Raw genomic sequence first — 24,023 nt, 5'->3', positions numbered from 1 at the left:
TTTTTTTTTTTTTTTTTTTTTTTTTTTGAGATGGAGTTTCGCTCTTGTCACCGAGGCTGGAGTGCAATGGTGCAGTCTTGGCTCACTGCAACTTATGCCTTCCGGGTTCAAGTGATTCTGCTGCCTCAGCCTCCCGAGTAGCTGGGTTACAGGTGCCCGCCACCACACCTGGCTAACTTTTTGTATTTTTAGTAGAGCCAGGATTTTGTCATGTTGGCCAGACTGGCCTCAAACTCCTGACTTCAGGTGATCCACCCGCCTCAGCCTCCCAAAGTGCTGGGATTACAGACGTGAACCACTGCACCCAGCCTTTAATTTCTGAATCCATAGAATTGTATTCAAATATGAACCTCATGAGTTAAATTAATATGTGACAAATATAACACTGTGCAAATTATATTTATTGGTGTCAGCAGCCACCTTATACTTTCTTTTCTGTGTTTTTTTCCATGGGTCCAGAGCTTTTTATTAATTTACATGTGATACTAAATTTTCATGGAGTGGTTTGCCTTTATCCAATTTGTTTCATTTTTATCATACTACAGAAAACACTTGTTCTCTTAACTTTTCCTTTGTGCTGGTATTGATGTGATTTAGAGGAAAAAAAAAATTTTTTTTTTTTTTTTTTTTTGAGACGGAGTCTTGCTCTGTCACCAAGGCTGGAGTGTAGTGGCGCCATCTCAGCTCACTGCAAGCTCCGCCTCCTGGGTTCACACCATTCTCCTGCCTCAGCCTCCCGAGTAGCTGGGACCACAGGCGCCGCCACCACGTCCGGCTAATTTTTTGTATTTTTAGTAGAGACGGGGTTTCATCGTGTTAGCCAGGATGGTCTCGATCTCCTGACCTTGTGCTCCGCCCGCCTCAGCCTCCCAAAGTGCTGGGATTACAGACCTGAGCCACCACGCCCAGCCTAACTTTTTGTATTTTTAGTAGAGACGGGGTTTCACTGTGTTAGCCAGGATGGTCTCGATCTCCTGACCTTGTGATCTGCCTGCCTCGGCTTCCCAAAATGCTGGGATTATAGGCTTAGAAAAATTTTTTGTATTGTCAATTGCACTCTTCAATTGTTGTACATATTCCCAAATGAATGTCTCAGAGCTCTTACGATTTAAAGTAAACAGATGGCTTTATAATAGGATCAGAGCGCTATGAGAGGAGGTCTTTATGAAGATAATTGGGACAGTTTCTCATTCATCTATAAATGTCCTCTTTTTAAGACCTGAGGTCCAAAAATTGGGAAGAGCATGAGTAAACCTAAAGAAGGGAGGTAGCAACAAAGTGGACATTCTGCAGCTTTTTAGCCTTTTTTATTTTATTTTTATTTATTTATTTTTTTTTTTTAGACAGAGTCTCACTCTGTCGCCCGGGCTGGAGTGCAGTGGTGCAGTCTCGGCTCACTGAAGCCTCTGCACCCGCCCCCCCCCCCCCCCGGGTTCAAGCTATTCTCTTGCCTCAGCCTCCCGAGTAACTGGGATTACATGCGCCTGCCACCATGCCTGGCTAATTTTTGTATTTTTAGTAGAGACGGGGTTTCACCATCTTGGCCAGGCAAGTCTTGAACTCCTGACCTTGTGATCCACCCGCCTTGACCTCCCAAAGTGCTGGGATTACAGGCATGAGCCACCATGCCCGGCCTAGCTTTTTACTTTTTTTTTTTTTGAGATGGAGTCTCGCTCTGTCGCCCAGGCTGGAGTGCAGTGGCCAGATCTCAGCTCACTGCAAGCTCCGCCTCCCGGTTTACGCCATTCTCCTGCCTCAGCCTCCCAAGTAGCTGGGACTACAGGTGCTCACCACCTCGCCTGGCTAGTTTTTTTGTTATTTTTTAGTAGAGACGGGGTTTCACTGTGTTAGCCAGGATGGTCTCGATCTCCTGACCTCGTGATCCGCCCGTCTCGGCCTCCCAAAGTGCTGGGATTACTGGCTTGAGCCACTGCGCCTGGCCCGCTTTTTACTGTTAAACCTGTACATTTTATTTCTTCACATGTGCCATGCTTTTTCTTAGAGAACTTTTTAGATACTGTTCTATCTGGAACATACAAATCTTTCATTGATGCTCCAAGGCCACATTAAATGATCATAAGTGACTTCATTACCTCCGAGTACTTACTTGTTAATGGATTCATCAAACCATATCATAACTGTTTCTGTACTTGTCTGTACCTGCTACAGTTATGTTGCCTCTGTGAACAAAGGTTAATGTCCTGTGTGCCCAGCATGTGCACGTGTGAGAAGAATAGCTAATCACTAAGTATTTGTTGAATGGCTACATGATTTCTCATCATTATTGCCTTGACTGTGTAGTGGGAAGACATCTTTCTAACAGACGGAAGTGATTGTTTTCTGAAAAATAATGTCTTGTAATTTTCTTTTCTTTTTTATTTTTTTTCCGGAGACAGAGTCTTGCTCTGTCACCCAGGTTGGAGTGCAGTGGTGCAATCTTGATCTTGGCTCGCTGCAACTTCTGCCTCCTGGGTTTAAGCTATACTCGTGCCTCAACTTCCTGAGTAGCTGGGATTACAGGCGCATCACACCGTGCCTGGCTAATTTTTGTATTTTTGGTAGAGATGGGGTTTCACCATATTGGCCAGGCTAGTCTTGAACTCCTGACCTCAAGCAATCCACCTGCCTCAGCCTCCCAAAGTACTGGGATTACAGATGTGAGCCACAGTGCCTGACTACGTTTTGTAATTTCTCTTGGATCATTTGTGCTGTGATTGCACCTTTATGGTCTTTTTCATCCTCCAAATTGCCAAGCCTTGTCAGCATATAGTCTTGGAATTTTTTTATTTTTTGAGACTGCGTTGCAGAGGCTGGGGTACAGTGGTGCAATCATGATTCACAACAGTCTTGACCTCCTGGGCTCAGGCTGAGGAGGGAGGATGCCTTGAGCCCAGAAATTGAGGCTTCAGTGAACCACGATTGCATCACTGCCTCCAGCCTGGGTGATAGAGTGAGACCCTGTCTCTAAAAAACAATAAAAATAAAAATAAAGAATTGCGTATATTATTGGGGTAAAAACTTATTTTGCAAAATTAATAGAGTTGATTGCTCACAGGCAGCAACTAAACAATCAAATGCATCATCTGATGTTGAAGTTGAAGAAAAGGAAACTAGTGTTTCAAAGGAAGATACTGACCATGAAGAAAAAACCAGCAATGAGGTATGTTCTATTTCTCCTAACATTTTAAACCTGTTTTGTTTCAAGGAACAAATAATGAAATAAGTTGGCCATGATTATTAGTAAGTAATTTTTAAAGTACTTAAAAAGTGAATTAGAAAATATTTAAGGCTTATTTCCTTGTGTAAGTATTAAATACAGTATTGCTAAACAAGTTGTGCATCTTTAAGATGCATACATGTTATTATTTGAAGTTATTTTTATGCGTAAAACATGAAGTACAACTATAGGGTGTGGTAGTGTTAAGAATATTTTTTAAAGGGAAGTATTGTGGGATGGATGTACTGGAAAGAGCATTAGACTAAATTTTTAAAAACCTAGATTGATGTCCAACTGCATATGATCTGTGTATAAAGACTACTCATTTAGCCCTTCTAGGCCTCATGAAGTGGTTGTTAGACGATCTTCAAAGTCCCAGCCATCCTTTAAAATTCACAATCCTAAAATTCAGAATTCTAGTGTAGAAAAAGTAGTTTTATAAATGTAAATAGACAAACTTCCTGGTGTACTAGCAAGCATAACTTTTATATTTGATCTGACAGTGGAAATGCATTTTTCTCACTTTATTAATGTTGAGACATAATGTTTATAATTTCAGAACTCTACAGAGCAAAACAAATTTCCCCAGTGCTTTTAGTTAAACATGCTTGTGACTGTTAGTTTAAGAAGGTTTCTTTCATTCCTGGAATGATTTATTCAGTATTCAGTTTTCTTTTTTCTTTTTTAGGATGTGACTAAAGCAGTTGACATAACTACTCCAAAAGCTGCCAGAAGAGGGAGAAAGAGAAAGGTAATTTCACGGACTTACCAACCACAGGGATCTGAAAAGAATTTTTATTTCAGTTGGGTTGAGGGAGAGTAGATATAATGAAACTTTAAACTTCAGCTTTTATTCTAAACCCTTTAATTTTTTATGGGTTATGTTTTACTTGGCAAAGCTATCTGTGTTTCTTTCTTAGTGATGTAGCACCTTTAAAATAACTTGAGTGGTAAAGGAAATGAAATGCACCAGTTTTCATTCATTTTAATGACTGCTTCAGTTTCTCTAAAATGGCTAGAAATACATACTCGAAGGTTGTGGAGAATGAAATGATTTAACATATGTAAAATGTTTATGCTAAATCCTGGTACCTAAACACTAGTAAGTGCTATATAAGTGTTGTCCATTATGTTTTTGTTATTGTTACTTCACAACATTGTTGTGAGAAATGAGTGTGAGTGACAGTGCAAGGTTAGGTACATAGTAGGCTTTTAATTAATATGAAACTTACGAAGTTTTGTTCACACCCTTTTCTGACCTATTTATGTCTCAAATTATTATTATATACCAAAGATACAAAGAAAACCAAGAGTTCAGTATCTCATGAGGAGGTAAACTGTGAAAATAAATAATTATAGTGGCTTATTAGCTATGTAGTATGGGTTGGAGGTGGTGTGATAACAGGATTTTAAAATACAGGCAGAATTTTGTCAGGCAGATGAAGGAGCAGGGAAGGACACATGAAGCAATTTGAATAGCATATACAGACACATAGCAGAAATTCCGTTTCAAGCATCTTGAGTATTGTATTTCAGTATTAACACACCATAAAGTTTGAGGGAATAGGTACCCAAAAAACCTGATGTTGTCCTAAAGACCTTGGAACTTACAGAAGTGATGGGAAATGATTGAATTACTTCAAATTTTAGATACCTCCTTTAAAAAAATTTTTTTAAGAGATGGGGTCTCGCTCTGTCACATAGGCTAGAGTAGTGCACTGGTGCAATCACACCTCACTGCAGCCTCAAACTTTTGGGCTCAAGGGATTTTCCCATCTTACCCTCTCTAATAGTGGGGACTACAGAAGTGTGCCACCACACCCGGCCTTTTTTTTTTTTTTTTTTTTCTGAGACGGATCTCGCTCTGTTGTCCAGGCTTGAGTGAAGTGGAGCAATCTTGGCTCACTGCAACCTCCACCTACCGAGTTCAAACAGTTTTCCTGCCTGGGCCTCCCAAACTGGGATTACAGGCACACACCACCATGCCTGGCTAATTTTTGTATTTTTTTGGTGGTTTGTTTTGTTTTGAGATGGATTCTCACACTGTTGCACCAGCTGGAGTGCGGTGGCACCATCTCGGCTCACGGCAACCTTCGCCTCCCAGGTTCACGTGATTCTCCTTCCTCAGCCTCCCGATTAGCTGGGATTACGGGTGCACACCACCATGCCCGCCTAATTTTTTTTGTATTTTTAGTAGAAATGGGGTTTTACTATGTTGGCCAGGCTGGTCTTGAACTCCTGGCCTCAAGTGATCCACCCGCCTTGGCCTCCCAAAGTGCTGGCATGAGCCACCGCGTCCGGCTAATTTTTGTGTTTTTTTTTTTTTTTTTTTTTGAGACGGAGTCTCACGCTGTTGCCCAGGCTGGAGTGCAGTGGCGCGATCTCGGCTCACTGCAAGCTCCGCCTCCCGGGTTCCCGCCATTCTCCTGCCTCAGCCTCCTGAGTAGCTGGGACTACAGGCGCCCGCCACCGCGCCCGGCTAATTTTTTGTATTTTTAGTAGAGACGGGGTTTCACTGTGGTCTCGATCTCCTGACCTTGTGATCCGCCCGCCTCGGCCTCCCAAAGTGCTGGGATTACAGGCTTGAGCCACCGCGCCCGGCCTAATTTTTGTGTTTTTAGTAGAGACAGGGTTTCACCATTTGGCCAGGCTTGTCTTGAACTCCTGACCTCAGGTGATCCGGCCACCTCAGCCTTCTGAAGCGCTGGTATTATGGCACCGGGCCTGGCCAATTTTTTTTTTTTTTAGTAGAGATGGGGTTTTGCTATGTTGCCTAGGCTTATCTCAAACTCCCAGCCTCCGGTAATCCTCCCAAAGCACTGGGATTACAGACGTGAGCCTCTGTGCCCAACTTGATGCCTCATTTTTTTCTTTTTTTTGATATAAATTTGTTTTTTTTTTTTTTTGGATACAGAGTCTCATTCTGTCACCCAGACTGGAGTGCGGTGGCGTGATCTCAGCTCACTGCAACCTCCACCCCCTGGGTTCAAGCGATTCTCCTACCTCAGCCTCCTGAATATCTGGGATTACAGACGTGCACCACCATGCCTGGCTAATTTTTGTATTTTTAGTAGAGATGGGGTTTCACCATAGTGGCCAGGCTGGTCTCAAACTCCTGGCCTCAAGTGATCCGCTCACCTCTGTCTCCCAAAGTGCTGGGATTACAGGCGTCTGCCGACATAACCAGCTAATTTTTTGTATATTTAGTAGGGACGGGGTTTCACTATGTTGGCCAGGCTGGTCTTGAACTCCTGACCTCGTGATCCGCCTGCCTTGGCCTCCCAAAGAATGCATCATTTTTTAAAGCAGTGTGAATGATGGGGACTGGATTGGGGCATTGAAACCAGTTCACTGTAAAATTCTTTCAGAATTTTAGTACTAACTTTACTGGCCTTGGCATGGATCTGAGTAGTCAATAAAGAAGACAAGGTCTTTGTTTCCATTGAACTTAATGTTTTTGTGTTTTTTTTTTTTTGAGACAAAAAATAAATATTTAAAATAAGAGGGTCTAAATGGGGAGTTAGTGAGTTAGCAGCCGACTAGGCTCCAAAAGGCCTTTCTAAGGAGTTGGCATGAGACTGGAAGGACAAGGATCTTATAGCAGATTTTTTAAGTGGTATAGAGGAGAGATGGGATTTAAGAGCACTTAAAGAGGTTAAGTTGATGGTTGATGAGAAGTGGCTGGTGAAGGCGGGGGGGCAGAATCTAAGGTGGCTCCAAGGTCTTTACTTGAATAACTAGTTATTGGGATTACAGAGGATGTTGGTTTGGAATCACAGGCATGAGTAAGGGGAAGGTGAAGCACCTGTGGGAATTGGAGTGAAGAGATATATATATTTTGTATATATATTGTTCTGGCACCAAAAAGAGAGAAGATGTAAGTTACAGATGCAGTCTCTGGCATGAAGACAGGGTAATAGATGAGGTCAAAGGAGAATTGTTTATTGAGAGGATGCAGAAACCAGAATCCTGAAGGAATATAATGGAGAGTGGGGAAGGTTGCTCTGTGAAATTATGGCTGAGAATGAACTGTCAAGAGAAAATCTAAGAGGATATCAAGCTAAACAAGGGAAGGGAGAACGTTCCAGAATGAAGAAGTGGTCAGTAATGTCCTGATTTACAGAGGGTCCCAGTAAGATACTTGCCAAATAGACTCTTCTAGGATACTTTCAGGTGAACTCCATTTAGTTGAATGGTAAGGACAGAAACTAGATTAAGGGGTTAGAGAATAAATGTTTAATGGTAAAGTTACACTGTGCTTTTGAAATCTTTGAAGGAAAGGAGAATGTGGCAACTTAATAGGGGTTTTCATGGCTAAGGGAAAGTGTTAAAATGACAAAAGACAGTAGATGCCCTAACACTTTTTCTTTGCAAAATTAGGAAAGCCTGTAATGCCGGCACTTTGGGAGGCCGAAACGGGCGGATCACGAGGTCAGGAGATCAAGACCATCCTGGCTAACACGGTGAAACCCCGTCTCTACTAAAAAAAAAATACAAAAAACTAGCCGGGCGAGGTGGCGGGCGCCTGTAGTCCCAGCTACTTGGGAGGCTGAGGCAGGAGAATGGCATAAACCCGGGAGGCGGAGCTTGCAGTGAGCTGAGAACCGGCCACTGCACTCCAGCCTGGGCGACAGAACAAGACTCTGTCTCAAAAAAAAAAAAAAAAAAAAAATTAGGAAAGATCAAGGATGTAGAGTCAGTATAAATTATTTTACATAAATATGTGTTGGATGAGAGAATGGAGGGGACATTGAAGGAATTGACTTAACAAGGAAGAGATGGATGTTACAGTCTCTAACACTGAAGGGGAGGGATGAAAGAGGCTCTGAAAATTTCTTGGGACACTAGGAAATTAAGGGAATTCCTTTCTATGGCCGTTACTCCCTTCTGCCCTACCCACATCAAAGCAAGACTTTGGGTGTGGTACAAGTCAGGAAGAATGGATTGAGTGTTGATGCAGCTGTTGATGGGAGAAGGAGGCCTGATCAGAGAGGGTAAAGTGACTTTGAGATCTCAACTGAGATTGCATAAAATGAATGCATGTACATTTTTTTTTTTTCCCAGCAGGCCTCAGCAGCTGGGAATAATAGAACAGAGAAGGTAGAATTGTATAGTAACCTCTTTCTTGAGGATTTGTGGGACAGATATAGCAAAACAAGGATGTGGAGGACTTATGAATGCATTTGAATGGTAATCCCATGAGGTTTTCGTGTGCGTGTGAGGTGGCATGTTTTTAGTTAAGATCAAGGAAGCTGTTAGAGCTAGAAGGTGGGGTAAAAAATGAAGAGAAAATGAATTAAAGGGTTAGAGGTCTCAGAGCAAGTAAAATACGGAAGAAATAAATCTGTAGTCAATAGTGTAAAATATTTGCATTTAAGATGTTTAAATATTTAAGCATATCCTAAGAGTGGAAAAAACTTTAAATATGTGTATTTCATAACTTCATTGGTCCTTTCTTTAGATAAAATGTTTCTGATTTTATTTTCATGAGGAATGGTTCTGACTTGCATGATTTTGCTATAATAGTCGTGAACACACATGCATGGTAGGGCTGATCTCTTAGTGTTAATATATTTTTAATTATTATCGATGAACTTGTTACACTTATTGGTACCTCCTTAGAAACCATCTCTTCTACCTATAATTTTTTTTTTAAACTTTTTAATTTTTTTCTGAGATGGAGTCTTGCTCTGTTGCCCAGGCTGGAGTGTGGTAGCAGGATCTCAGATCACTGTAATCTCCACCTCCTGGGTTCAAGTGATTCTCCTGCCTTAGCCTCTTGAGTAGCTGGGATTACAGGCGCCTGACTTATTTTTGCATTTTTAATAGAGATGGGGTTTCACCTTGTTGGTCAGGCTGGTCTTGAACTCCTGACATCAAGTAATCTGCTCGCCCCAGCCTCCCAAAGTGCTGAGTGGGATTACAGACATGAGCCACTGCGCCCAACCCTACCTATAATTCTTACTCAGTGTCTTATTTCCAAAAGCAGAAAGTTAAGTGAAGAGAGTAGTCTTTGCACCAAAGAATTGATCAGTTATAATTTTAGCCAAATTATGCCCTCTTCTCAGTAGGAAAAGAGCTCTCAGTCTTGAGTTATTAAGCTTTGTTACCTGGGGAGCTTTTTAAAAACACAGAATCCTGGTTCCCTGACTCAGAGCTATCGAATCAGGATTGGGGCAGGTCAACTTTGTAAGTTCTTAAAACTCTAGAAATAAAACCTGAGCTAATAATGTTCAGGGAGGAATTTTCAGTGTTCTCTGAGAACTCAAGGGTTACCTTAGATGAGTTTTAATAATACTTTTAATATGCTTCATTATGTTTCAGTTATTAAAAGAAATGTTTAAAAACGTAATAAAGAAATGGATACATTCGTAGAAGTGGAATTGCCATATAAAGATTTTTTGTTTTTGTTTTTTGAGACAGTCTTGCTCTGTCGCCCAGGCTAGAATGCAGTGGTACGAATCTCGGTTCACTGCAACCTCTGCGACCTGAGTTCCAGCAATTCTCCTGCCTCAGTCTCCCATGTAGCTGGGATTACAGGTGTGCACCACAAGCCTGGCTAATTAATTTTTTGTATTTTTAGTAGAGAAGGGGTTTCATCATGTTGGTCAGGCTGGTCTCGAACTCCTAACCACAAGTGATCCACTTACCTTGGCCTCCCAAAATGCTGGGATTACAGGCGTGAGCCACTGTGTCCAGCCCTATATAGAGATTAGCACATTCTATATTGCCAATACTCATAATTATGCTCTTTATCATAAAGTATTAGTTTATTGGTACCAGCTTATTGATCATTGATAGTCAATGTATGAATGCTTCTCCGCCTGCTTACCAACACTGGGCATTATGTTTACAAATCAAATCATTGATGAAAAGGCAATTTTTAATTTTTTTAATCAATGAGATTGGATTATGCATGTTTTTGAGTGCCTTGCTTATATCTTTAGTGATACAGTTAATGCTGAATTCTAAAGAGTTGGGGGAGATGGGAAAGGAGCCCGTCTCCTTTGGTCTCTCTCTTTCCTCCTCTTGCAGTTATGATAGTACCAACTGCTGCCTCATGTTTACATTTCGTTTCTAATTTGTGGTTATTAACCTTTGTTCCATGCTAATGCTTAAATCAATAATACTGATTCTCTTTTGAGGCCATTCTCTCCGGGAGAGTCATACCAGCAATTATCAAAGGGCATTAGAGTTTGCAAATGGTCAGAGGATTCCTTACTCTGTGCTGTAGTAAATCCCTTCTTATGGGAAATAAGAATAACTCCTAGAGAACTGTTAGGTCAGAGTCTCAGTTTAGAAATAAAATGTGTCTATATGAACGAAGAATTAGAAAAAGCAGTGTGTTAGTTGCAGTGTAATGACATACTTTGTTCTCCATGTTGCATCAAGAATATTAGCTTTATTTTTACAAATGACTTCATTTCTAAGAAGTTAATTTTTAAGAATTGTTCACTAGAGTTATAAACTAAGTTTGAAGATGTTACTCTGATTGTTGAAAAATAACAAAGATCATATAGAGGTTATATCTGTACTTGAATTCACGTTACCATAAACTGGCATATTTTTGCCATGGAATTAAACTTTCTGAGTGCCTACTATTTGCTAAATAAGTTAATTAAATTTTTGTAATTCAGGCAGAAAAACAAGTAGAAACTGAGGAGGCAGGAGTAGTGACAACAGCAACAGCATCTGTTAATCTAAAAGTGAGTCCTAAAAGAGGACGACCTGCAGGTAGGATTACTGATGTTTAAATATCTGTTTGGCTTGTGATTAATATTCCAGTCCATTTAAAGTGTTGCTGCCTCAGATATTTTGGAATGAAGCGAATAGGCAATTGATTGTGTGTAACATACAGATTTCAAAGGAGGTAAACATGATTTGTGCTCTGTTTCAAAGTATTTAAATTTGAAATAAACTTTGCTTTATCTCTGTTATGTTTTCCCTAAATAGTGGTAAGAGAGGCTGTGGTGAGGTTAAAATTATCATGAATAATGGGTTTATTTTACCTTTCACTTAAGAGTCATAAGATTTCAAAATGGAGTTATAATCAGAGAGTGAGAAATAGCATTTGATTAAAGCCATTAATATTTTAAATTTTTGCGTTCTCTGTTGATAGGGATTTTGATTTTTACAGTATGCAGCTCTGTAAAAGTATTTTCTTAATTTGGCAAATTGGAAATATTTTGGAAAGATCTTCCTAATACAAAGTAAAACAAAACCAAAATTGAATTTTTTTCTACTTTTTACTAGGATTCTTACTGAAAATGGGGGGTAAGATGAGTAATACCAAGAAAAGAAAAAAATTTTTATTTACATAATATTTTGGAGTTTAATATTGTAGTGGATAAAATAGTGCTAGGAAACTCAGTGAATTCTAGTATGAACTTCCAAAGATACGTAACTGCATAAGTAATATTATATATAATATGTATATGAATATTAAATATAAGTGCTGCTTCCTATTCTAAAGTTGAATTTTGTGACATTACTGTCAAAATGATAGAGAAAAATGTTTTAAGCCCTCTCAGTCATAATAAGGACAAATTGAGGATTACTCAGTTTACCTCTTTATAAATTTTTTGTTGTTGCTCATTTGAATCATGGTGGGGAGGTGTTTTTTAAATTTAGCAATAATTGTATCTAATAAGCTACTCATTCTTATATAGTATGTATCATTTCTAATATTTATATCAGATTTGTATCTTAACTAGAAACTAGTAGTTACTGATTTTTTTTCCATGTGTATATTAGCTACAGAAGTCAAGATTCCAAAACCAAGAGGCCGACCCAAAATGGTAAAACAACCCTGTCCTTCAGAGAGTGACATGTGAGTTTATTTTTAATGTATAATTAGTTATGCAATAAATGAGACATTTGACTTTAAACAAGCACATATCTCTGCGTTTTTATCAGTTTTCTCTTACAGGATGTTTGTTATTTTGATATTTCTTAAAATTACAGAAAAAACTGGAAAAACTTTGTAAAGTAAAAATTGGTAAGGAATGGCTGTTTATCATTTCATTAATTAAGACTTTTGGGTATATCAATTTATATAGATACTTAGATAATACAAAGTGAAATACATAATAGAGAAATTGGGCAAGATGTTATGTTTCGGGAATTTTACACAGAATATATTTGAAGCAATGTCAAAAAAAATTTTTTTTTTTTTTAAGATGGGGTTTCACTCTGTCGCCCAGGCTGCAGTGCAGTGGTGCAGTCACACACTGTAACCTCAAACTCCTGGGCTCAAGGGATCTTCCCACTTTAGCCTCCCAAGTAGATGGGACCACAGGCATGTGCCACCACACCTGGCTAATTTTTTTTCATGAGACTGGTCTCATCTTTCCCAGGCTGGTCTCAAACGATTCTCCCACCTCATCCTCCCAAAGTGCTGGGATTATAGGTGTGAGCCACTGTGGCTAGCCTACAGATCTTTTTTTTTTTTTGAGACGAGTCTCGCTTTGTCGCCCAGGCTGGAGTGCAGTGGCCGGATCTTGTCTCACTGCAAGCTCTGCCTCCCGGGTTTACGCCATTCTCCTGCCTCAGCCTCCCGCGTAGCTGGGACTACAGGCGCCCGCCACCTCGCCCGGCTAGTTTTTGTGGTTTTTTGTTTGTTTGTTTGTTTTGTATTTTTTAGTAGAGACGGGGTTTCAGGGTGTTAGCCAGGATGGTCTCGATCTCCTGACCTCGTGATCCGCCTGTCTCGGCCTCCCAAAGTGCTGGGATTACAGGCTTGAGCCACCACGCCCGGCCCAGATCTTTTTTTAAATCTCCTCCAGAATAGGTGCTTTATTTAAAAATGGGCTAAAATAATTTTTGTATGTAAATTTAATTTTTAAAGCATTTCAGAATAATTATTCAGTTATCCAGGAAATACGAGTGTTTTTTGGTTTTTTTGCATTTTTCCCTTGCTGCCTTTTCTACTTGGATCCTTTTTACTTTGGCTTTTTTGGGGCATCTTTGCCAGAAGGAATACAGTATATTTAGACAAAGGAGGAGAAAAACTTTTTGTGGCTATTGTATTTAAAGATTTGAAAGGCTTAAGTGGGGTATGTCTATTAAGCATAGATTTACATTGTTTTGAATGAACTGATTATAGAAAATTCTGATTGTAGAACACTATTAGAGAATTGGTATGTTTCAACCAAAATATATTTAAAGAATTTTACTGCCGGTCTGTATTTACTTTGAAAAATAGTGACACATAACAATATATTGTATACTTGAAAATTACTGAGAGAGTGGACTTTAAGGGTTCTCATCACGAAATAAAAATACGTATGTGAGGTAGGTAGTACATTAAATAGCTTGATTTAGCCATTCCACAATGTATACATACATCAGAACATTGTGTTGCACACCGTAAACACATAGAATTTTTACCTGTCAATTTTTAAAAATAGTGGCAGAAAAAATACCGTATACTTTATTGTAGTGGAATTAAGAAATTGGGTACTTAACAGGTGAGTTTGCAGTCCTTATTCCCTTGGAAATCTGAAATTCTGCTGGAAAATATTGTGAGATCCCTCAATTTTGGATATAATTAGTGTTCCCTGATTAGGTCCCAGTTTTCCCTGGGAGTATGCTTCCCACTCCGTTTGTATTCATGGCTTTTGGCTGATTCCTCTGGAACTTCTCTACTTTTTCAGTATCATCCTTTGTTGCATCTGAAAAGGTCATTGGAAAATACCGCCCTGCTTATCAGCTGAGCAGCTTTCTCAGCCTGCTTTCAGACCATAGTAATCTGAGGGCCTGGTGTTCCTTTTTAGGAACTTATCCTTCTCTCACTTTCTCTTGATGCAGTCTGGTGTCACTTTTGGTAATATAATACTTTTGTATGTGTGTTTAATTCTGGTCAGCTTCCTATGCAATTATTCGTAAGGCTTTTCTCAGACATGCTCATCTTTATATATTTAATAACAGATACTTGAGTTTATAGGTTTTTCTGAGAAACCATCCCTCAGGAATCATTTGTCCATCTGAAGGATTAAGGAAGTCCAGTTTTAATTTTTTTTTTTTTTTGAGACGGAGTCTCGCTCTGTCACCCAGGCTGGAGTGCTGTGGCCAGATCTCAGCTCACTGCAAGCTCCGCCTCCCGGGTTCACGCCATTCTCCTGCCTCAGCCTCCTGAGTGGCTGGGACTACAGGCGCCCGCCACGTCACCCGGCTAGTTTTTTGTATTTTTTAGTAGAGACGGGGTTTCACCGTGTTAGCCATGATGGTCTCGATCTCCTGACCTCGTGATCCGCCCGTCTCGGCCTCCCAAAGTGCTGGGATTACAGGCTTGAGCCACCACGCCCGGCCCAGTTTTAATTTCTAAGGATTGCAGCTATACCCTTTATTGGGTCTTTGACTCAGGCTATCACCCTGTTCGAAAGTCCTACATCCTTCCTTGAAAATAGGCTAATCTTTTTTGAACACATCTCTTTCTTGAACACTATCAGATTTATCTTGATGGTCATTTCATGCTGCCAGTATTCCATTTTGAAGCTTCTTCATCCAAAGCCACAAGTTCATTGAATGTATTTTCTTACTTGTGCTACTGTCCAATGGTTTTACCCATTGTATAATAACGTATTAGGGTTTCCAGTCTCCCAGCCCCAAAGCAAGTCACTACATGTTTTAGGTTTTTGGTCCTGGTGTCAGTTTCTCTATTAGTGAGCTTTTTCCTGAGGCAGTGGACAACCCTAAAACAGCAGTAGCCTTTACAACATTTATTTCTTATTCATGCTGTACGTAGGCTGAGTGTGAGCTGTAACTACTCTTGGTTGTGTATCTGGGCACATACTCAGTGGAGTGCAGAACTAAACTGTGTAAGCTCTTTTTAAACTTCTGCTCTTCACCATTAGAACACCATGTATCTCTTAGCGTCTGTTTCTTTGCCATGGGTACTGATGTGACACGACAGTAAAATAGAGCCCAGAAGAGCTAAAAACCAACTCACAATCCTCAGAAATGTTTGTTAAAGCCTACTGAAGTATTTGGGGTTGTGTTTACATTAGTCTTTGCTTATATTAACATATATTAAAATATTAAGAAATTTACAAATACAACTTTGCTAATATCTCTTGAACTACTAAAAAGGGAAATTGTCACAAGTCTGTATTTTATGGAAGAACCACTGGGAAAAGACTCATTGGTAGCAAGCAGTGATAGTCATCTTTATGCAAATTATTTGTTTTGGCACAAAGATTATTTCACACCTTGAAATAGTCTTTTTTATGACCTTAGGATAAATTTTTAAAATAAATCCTTAAAGTCACTTTTTAAAGACGTGCTGTATGGTATCCCACTGTATATGTTTTTTTTTTTTTTTGAGACGGAGTCTCGCTCTGCCGCCCAGGCTGGAGTGCAGTGGCCGGATCTCAGCTCACTGCAAGCTCCGCCTCCCGGGTTCACGCCATTCTCCTGCCTCAGCCTCCCGAGTAGTTGGGACTACAGGCGCCCGCCACCGCGCCCGGCTAGTTTTTTTGTATTTTTTTTAGTAGAGACGGGATTTCACCGTGTTAGCCAGGATGGTCTCGATCTCTTGACCTCGTGATCCGCCCGTCTCGGCCTCCCAAAGTGCTGGGATTACAGGCTTGAGCCACCGCGCCCGGCCTGTATATGTTTTATAATTCTTAAGATCTATCCTATGTATTGATATACGATTTTAAAAACATTGTCATCTATTCTTTTGTACATAATGCAAATATATTGGTTAGGATACATTGTTAGAAGCAGATTTGCTGGGTCAAATGGTATTTGTATTTTTCATAGCTATTTCCTTCCATACAGGTGTAACATTTTGGGAAAAGTAGTTGGCCAGTATTGTTTAAGAGACAAATAAATGCCTTTTTAAATGGGACTCTAGTCCCATTTTTAGGAAACTGATTATCAAAAGATATACATCAGTAGATATCCTGAAGAAAGCAAATAGTTTCACTTGCATGCTTTTACTTTCATTTATTAAAAGGATGGTTTTAATCCCAGAGAGGCTAAAGTTAAAAGGATGAAACCCATAGGACCATTAGAAAATAAGCATACCCAATGATAATTATGTAATAAAAAGTTTGTAAAGGGGCAAAAGTAAATTTCTTCTCTTCCAACTTAATAGTTCTTAAGTGGTCAAGGAATCACTTGTCTGGAAAGAGGTTAATGGATTTGGAATTCAGATACTGGGCTTGTTATTTGACCTTTTGCATCATCATTTTCTCATCTGTCAAATGGAAGAGGTTGAACTGAATAAGTCTCTTTGAGCTCTCAAATTCATTGATTTAACTGAATAATTTGAGAAAATCTCAATGAAATTCTTTGGACAGTCAAAAGGTTATAGTTTTTAAACAGCTTATTCGAGCTTTAAGTGTTTAAAGGAATTGTTTTGGAAGAATATGTATCAACCATAAAAGTAATTACGTGGTTAGTATTTGCATAATTTGATTCTCTTAGAGCCTATTTCTGTAGTACCAACTTGCATAAATATGCAGCAGTAATTAGGATTATTGAGCAGTTTAGGTAGTTTCTCTTGTTTTAGTGGTCTCTGTGAAATTCAGTGGTGATGGGAATACTTAGGTGCTAGTCAGCACAGCACTGTCTGAAAACATGCTTAATTGGCTATGTATTTATCATTACATGCTTAAGTTGCGACCTTTTTACCCTGCAAAGAATATTTGTATGAGTTCTAAAATGACCGTATTTGATTTCACTTCCGCAATTCCATTTCTCCCAGTATGTCTACTTTTTAAACATAGTTTATTCTTAACAAATATGTAGAATTTAAGTTCGATAAGAGCCAGGGATCTGCCCACCTTATAGCTTCTAATTTATACCAAAAGGATGTTCTGCGACAGAATTCCTTTTATGATTGGATAGTGAAGACACTCTATTTTACTTTAAGTTGCCTTTAAATTAAAAATTATAGCTTACTGATACCTAAAATACTGTTCACTTGACTGGGAGAATATAGTTGAATGACAAATATACATTGTTATGTTCTCTGAAATAGCATTACCGAAGAGGACAAAAGTAAGAAAAAGGGGCAAGAGGAAAAACAACCTAAAAAGCAGCTTAAGAAGGATGAAGAGGGCCAGAAGGAGGAAGATAAGCCAAGAAAAGAGCCAGACAAAAAAGAGGGGAAGAAAGAAGTTGAATCAAAAAGGAAAAATCTAGCTAAAACAGGGGTTACATCAACTTCCGATTCTGAAGAAGAAGGAGATGATCAAGAAGGTGAAAAGGTATAAAGTCTACATATATAAAATGGCTGTTCTATTCTTAGTTTTTATGTATATTTTTTTCTTTTCTTTTTTTGAGATGGAGTCTCACTGTGTTGCTTAGGCTGGAGTGCAATGGCGCGATCTTGGCTCACTGTAACCTCTGCCTCCTGGATTCAAGTAATTCTCCAGCCTCAGCCTCCTGAGTAGCTAGAAGTACAGGCGTGTGCCACCACTACCAGCTAATTATTGTATTTTTGGTGGAGACGAGGTTTTGCAATCTTGGCCAGGCTGGTCTTGAACTCCTGACCTCAGATGATCCTCCCACCTTGGCCTCCCAAAGTGCCTGGATTACAGGCTCCACACCTGGCCGTTTATGTATTTCTTAATCTTTACCTAGTTAAGGAGCTTTTAATATTTTGGAGGAAGTCTATAAATATCAGTGGCAGTTAAACTGAATTTGTTCACGTTTTTGAATAGACTTGAATTAGCTATGTTACAAAGCATATTTAAAATGTCCCTTTATTGTCTGTTCTCTAAATTTATCTTACTGTTTTACAATTATGATCTGGAAATTAAACAGTACCTTTCCAATAACTCCATCTGTCTAGAAAAGGTAGATGAAATAGGCCGTGCCCAGTGAAGACACATGTTAAAAGAGGTGGATTTATATAGAGATTTTTGTTATTTACCCCCAAGAAATTCTTAACACTCTTCAGGCCTATTGTACATTTTATCAGTGGTATGTAACTTTATTTGGACGCCATAGTGGTTGGGAATCTTACTAAAGCTGTGTATCCTTTTGTGTAGAAAATAAAATTTTGTGTATAGCCTTAGAGATTTACAGATCCAGGTCATGCAAATCTTTTGTTTGCTTTTATCTGATTTTTGGCTCATTTCTTAATCTTTTAGAAACCAAAAATTTTAAACTGGATAGGTCATGTAGTGTGCTTGTCACTACTTCAAGTTAACTCACTCTGTAGAGAGGCAAACAGAGAGACATACTACATTTTATCCAAAGGACATCACTCCTACAGCCGGGCATAAAACAAGATGATTATTTCATGGTCATTAATCAAAGTTAAACTTGCAGAGATAGGTGTAATTCAAAGACTATTTTTAGGTTGCTAATTTGAGTATTCATCCCTTTTTTAAAAACTAGCTGCTGCTTTTCACAAGGTTGTAATTCCATAAGCACTAGTCACTGACTTTATAGTTAACTGAAACCATCCTAATTCTCAAAACAGAAGAGAAAAGGTGGGAGGAACTTTCAGACTGCTCACCGAAGGAATATGCTGAAAGGCCAACATGAGAAAGAAGCAGCAGATCGAAAACGCAAGCAAGAAGAACAAATGGAAACTGAGCAGTAAGTATTTTTTTTTTCTAAATTTTGGGTTCTTTTTAAAGGCTAGCATGGAATTTTTAAATAATAGACTTTCATTTTCCAGACTTTATGAAGCCTTTTGAAGAAGTGACTTTTCCCATGTGTTAGAAAAATCTTCAGTATATGATGATGATCTTATTTCAGGCTTCATTCTTTTCTGAGAGGATGAAATTGACTCAGGCAGTCACTCTGTAAATTATTTTTGAATTTAAACAAAGTGCAGATAGGATTTGATAGTGGCTTTGCAATAAGTGTACTCATCCTCTACTATTTGTTTGTATGATATAATACATATAGAAGGAGGGTTGATAATATACTGGTGGAGAAAGAATGCAGGAAATACCCTTATTCACCACACCACCAAGCAGGCCTCACCCTAAAGACCAGCAAAAGTAACAAAAGCACATTTGGAAACCCAGGAAGCCAGTAAAAGTAAAACTGAAGGCTGACAGGGTGTACATTATTATATATGTGCAATATAAATCACATTCAAAGCTGTTTTCTCTTAAATTTTGATAGAGACCGTACTTGCCATGGGGAATTTCTTTCCCCTTATTATTTTATTACTAGAAGGAAAAGTAATAGCAATGATAATAAACAGACTTCGTGTCTTTATTACATTTGCTTTCCTAGTTACCTTTAGACTGTCACTTCTGAGTTCTTTCTCTGACATGCTTTTCTTTCCTTGTGAAGCGTCTTACATTCTGACTAAACTTTGTTTTTTTTTTTTGTTTTAGTGAGGTGATTTTTAAAACATGCTCTAGGTCAATAAGACAAAGTTAATCATGAGCAGTGAAACGATTCTTGGAATAATTTTGTACTCCTTTTCTTTATATAATATATCCGTAAGCCAAAGTCTTTCTTGACAAGTACAGTGTTTTACTCTGCTTTCTTAGTTTGGAGGATATACAAGTAGTTTTAGCTCCTTGAGGGAGTAATTTAAATAACTTATCTAAAGCTCAAAAATATTATTCCCTCTAATCTGTTAGACTTTAAGCACTTCTGTAAATATTTAAGTTATTCTTTGTCACCTATCATTTTCTATTCTATCTTTTCACTGAAAAGCTGTTGGACTGTTTGTTGCTTTTGACTTTATTGTGCTCCCAAAATTAAGATATAAAATTAGTTGTTATTAGTATATGTAGCCCAACCCTTCTTTAGTATCTTAAAGTTAACTTTATGTATTTCAGTTTCTTTTGAATGTCCTCCAATGTAACTTTCTCAAATTCTAATATTTGTGTTTTCTTTCCTTCTCCTGTTATTACAAAACTTTGTACTTGGACAGTTTTGCTCTGTAAAGCATTTCAGATGCAGCTTGTGTGAAATGCATTATGCAAAATAAAGTTTATTGTATTGTATTCCCAGCCAAACAACATGTAATCTACAGTAATAAAAAATATATCTCATTTTGGGCTCAAAGCATTAATCCAGTTACTGAAAAGAGAATACAAGTGGAGCAAACAAGAGATGAAGATCTTGAGACAGACTCATTGGACTGAATTTCCCCCTTCCCCCCATTGATGGAAGAATGTTCCAGATTCTAAATTGAGGACTTCATTATTAATGGCATTACTGTGTTATGATTGTTAACAAATTTCATGTAAGGTACACACTACATACTAAGGTCGGCCATCATTCCTGTTTTTTTTTTTTTTAACCAAGCTTAAAATGAAGCTTTGTGTTTGAAAGTAATAAGCTCAGACGAAGATGGTGGTTGTACATTATTCATTTAGAAAATATAAAAATTCATTTTGTTTTGAAGCTAGTTATTAAACTGGAATAGCAGTTATACCCCCTGAGAATGGGGCCCTTCCCTTGACATTCCTTTGTTGTTTAATTCTTTAGAATCTTAATAAATGTTTTTTTAATCCTGAGAGATTAAACAGTAGTAGACTTGTTAAGAAAAAAATGAAACTGTAACCAAAATTTTAAAATAAAGTTTTTTTTAAAAAAAACCTGATTTTTAGATATTTTTTGTTCTTGTCTATTTGAATTGGTTCATAATATGGCCTGAACTCTAAGCTAAGATACTAGAAATTAAGATTTTAATTTTAAGTGGTGATTTTTGTGATTGACAATAAAATGGTACCTTTTAATTTGTGAAATGTTAGTGAATGTTACTGGACGTCATTCAAGTTTTATATATTGGCCAAAATTAAAAAAAAAAAATGGTATCTTACGTCTATTTAACGTTAAGGCTAACTTCAAAACTCATTTATATACGTGTTAGGTGCACAACAATTAAATTGGTCTATTTTAACATGCGGCTTTTAAAAAGAATTGATGTAGAAGCCATTAAATATTTATAGGTATTATCTTCCCATTGTGGCCTATTTGTCCAGTGACCCTGAAATCGTTCTTCTAGCAACACTATTTATGATGTCACTGAAAAGTTAGATATGATTTAATTTAGCATGTTAATTTGAGTTTTGCTTATATTTATGCTATGGAACTGCACCATTCAATTCCTACAGTCAATTCCTTTGCAGTCTAGGTTATTGACTTGTTTTAAGGAAAACATTTTTAGTTTTTGCATAGGGATTGTGGGCATTTAGTAATCAGTCACAAAGTTCCAATGTTTTGAAATATTTGTGTTAACATTTGATAGGCAGAATAAAGATGAAGTAAAGAAGCCAGAAGTTAAGAAAGTGGAGAAGAAGCGAGGTTAGTTATTTCACTTTCTAAGATACATAAAATTATAAATGGAAAGGAAGTTACATAGACATAACTTTTTGTGTATTGGTTTTGGAATCATTTCATACTCATATCCTACAAATATACTTTTTCAAATCCCTAATGGGCTTTATATAAATTGCATTGTATTTTAAGCATAATCAAGTGAACTTAAGTTGTCTTTGTTTAATGCTCATTAATTATTTGACAGTTCAAATTTTAGTACACTTGCTGAAAGCTGGATGCTTTCCCATTTCAGACAAATCCCTTGGTTAAACATAAGGAAAAGCCGGTGTTTAGGGACTGGAGAGCAGAGGAGTTATCATATGCAGACTATTCATTGTAGAAAAAACGCAGCCAGGCGGTGGTTTTGTGCTTTTACACTGCATGTTGCTTTCCGCATCCAGACGCTAAAAATGGCAATAAGTACTTATGTTAAGCTATTGTATGTATCTGTGAGCTTCTTAGTAAAGATCACAGAACTTTTTTTTTTTTGAGTCCACTAATTCATTATACTTAGCCTGTATACAGAAATACTGGTTTTGGAAAAACTGTTCACTGTTTTTCACATATTTTAATTTATAGAAACATCAATGGATTCTCGACTTCAAAGGATACATGCTGAGATTAAAAATTCCCTCAAAATTGATAATCTTGTAAGTGTTTAACTTCATTTAAAACTACAGTACTGCATTTATAGCTTCATCTTTGATTTTCTCACATGATCTTATGAGTATGTAAATTTAAGATAAGGGATAAATTACTGGTCATTTTGCACTACCTTATTTTTTTTAAGTGATCTTTAGAAACAGATTATAAGTATTATGATAATTAACAGCTATGAAATTACTGTTTTGTCATGAAGGATGTGAACCGATGCATTGAGGCCTTGGATGAACTTGCTTCACTTCAGGTCACAATGCAACAAGCTCAGAAACACACAGAGATGATCACTACACTGAAAAAAGTAAGTGATTTCAAGTCATGTAGATTCTTTGAATTTTGTCATTACTTCATTTAAAAATTATTTAAATCAATTAGGCAAACAATTATGATGAATGTATATTGTTTTCTCAGATACGACGATTCAAAGTTAGTCAGGTTATCATGGAAAAGTCTACAATGTTGTATAACAAGTTTAAGAACATGTTTTTGGTTGGTGAAGGAGATTCCGTGATCACACAAGTGCTGAATAAATCTCTTGCTGAACAAAGACAGCATGAGGAAGCGAATAAAACCAAAGATCAAGGGAAGAAAGGGCCAAACAAAAAGCTAGAAAAGGAACAAACAGGTATGTGATAAAAAGCCAACAATTTCACGCCAGTTTTTTGAACCATTTGCCAGGACTGCTCTTAAAAATGGCTTTGATGCATAGTTTCAGTGTTAACACCACAGAAAAAGTATACATAGGCAAAATGGTGAAAATGTGATGGGCTTATTGAAGGACTAGAGCAGTGTGCATTCAGAACAAAAAAGTCATGTCAGTTTCTATTAGACTTCTAAGGCAGAAACCATTGTTCATGAGGCAGATGACTCTGGATAAACATTTTTAAAAAGCCATCCATCACAATGCCTCCTCATCCCTAGAGGACCTACTTCCTGGTTGCTCAACTGCTTCTGATGTTTTCTTCTCACCTAAAAAGTAAAATAGCATACAGTAGCCTTTTAAAACACAGCATCATAGGTGGAGACTACACCTGCCATTACTTGTTGCTGTTGACAGGCTAATACAAGTATTCTGATGATGCTGCTGAGTTACTTTGAACAGACTGTATTTTCACTGTATTAATGCCACGTCATATTTTTTACTATAAAGTACTTATGTGTGAATAAAGACAATGATTTCTCATTGGTAGCATATAAATTTAGTCAACAATGATGGTGATGCCAAGCAACCACAGATTGTCCATATGGGTCGCTAAGATACACCTTTGCTTTCTAATGGTTTTAAATGTACACAAACTTTCATACATAAAATTAAGATTGTGTGAAATTACCTTTAGGCTATGTTTATAGGTGTGTACAAAACATAAACTAATTTCACGTTTAGAGTTGGGTCCCATCTGCAAGTTAAACTTACGTATATTCAAATATTTCCAAAACAATTCTGTACCTTACCTACATTAAATGAGGAAGTATTTTTGGTTTTTTTTTTAAAGATGGAGTTTCACTCTTGTTGCCCAGGCTGGAGTGCAGTGGTGTGATCTCGGCTCACCAAAACCTCCGCCTCCTGGGTTCAAGTGATTCTCCTGCCTCAACCTCCAGAGTAGCTGGAACTACAGAAATGTGCCACCACACCTAGCTAATTTTGTATTTTTACAAATTTACATGGAAAAATTACAGATTTCTCCATGTTGGTCAGGCTGGTCTTGAACTCCCGACCTTGGGTAATCCACCCGCCCCGGCCTCCCAAAGTGCTGGGATTATAGGCATGAACCACCGCACCCAGCGAGAAAGTCTTATAAAGCACTTAGATGTGTAGCATATATGTAAAGCACTCAACCCTAGCTGCTTTTTTACTTTTAGTAGTAGTTAAATCCTGCTAGTATTTTTT

At 38.0% G+C, this 24,023-nt stretch overlaps 2 protein-coding genes across 7 annotated transcripts in view; one reads left to right on the top strand and one right to left on the bottom strand.

Moving 5' to 3' along the window:
• LOC105489084 (PC4 and SRSF1 interacting protein 1) overlaps positions 1-24,023 on the top strand; it is a 51,189-nt gene that overhangs the window by 23,601 nt on the left and 3,565 nt on the right. Inside the window, exons 5-14 of one of the 5 annotated variants that reach the window (XM_011753735.3) lie at positions 3,056-3,160; positions 3,906-3,968; positions 10,855-10,951; positions 11,972-12,047; positions 17,208-17,436; positions 18,660-18,778; positions 21,405-21,460; positions 22,055-22,125; positions 22,335-22,436; positions 22,547-22,760. In XM_011753735.3, the coding sequence (XP_011752037.1) occupies positions 3,056-3,160; positions 3,906-3,968; positions 10,855-10,951; positions 11,972-12,047; positions 17,208-17,436; positions 18,660-18,778; positions 21,405-21,460; positions 22,055-22,125; positions 22,335-22,436; positions 22,547-22,760 (1,132 nt within the window). Of the gene's footprint in view, positions 1-3,055; positions 3,161-3,905; positions 3,969-10,854; positions 10,952-11,971; positions 12,048-17,207; positions 17,437-18,659; positions 18,779-18,860; positions 18,999-20,081; positions 20,680-21,404; positions 21,461-22,054; positions 22,126-22,334; positions 22,437-22,546; positions 22,761-24,023 lie in introns of those variants that run through there. The other 4 variants (XM_024795131.2, XM_011753736.2, XM_024795133.2 and 1 more) reach the window with 4 other exon arrangements.
• The window catches only part of LOC105489085 (small nuclear RNA activating complex polypeptide 3), a 66,652-nt gene continuing 49,767 nt past the window's right edge, over positions 7,139-24,023 (bottom strand). Inside the window, exon 11 of one of the 2 annotated variants that reach the window (XM_071077818.1) lies at positions 7,139-23,104. The gene's annotated coding sequence lies outside the window, so the exon portion shown is untranslated. The remainder of the gene's footprint in view (positions 23,105-24,023) is intronic. The other variant, XM_071077819.1, reaches the window with a different exon arrangement.

This window comes from Macaca nemestrina, chromosome 14 (assembly GCF_043159975.1).
Source record: "Macaca nemestrina isolate mMacNem1 chromosome 14, mMacNem.hap1, whole genome shotgun sequence".
NCBI classification, from domain to species: Eukaryota; Metazoa; Chordata; class Mammalia; order Primates; family Cercopithecidae; genus Macaca; species Macaca nemestrina.
Note: the sequence above shows the minus strand (reverse complement) of the source record. Positions and strands in the feature narration are given on the sequence as shown.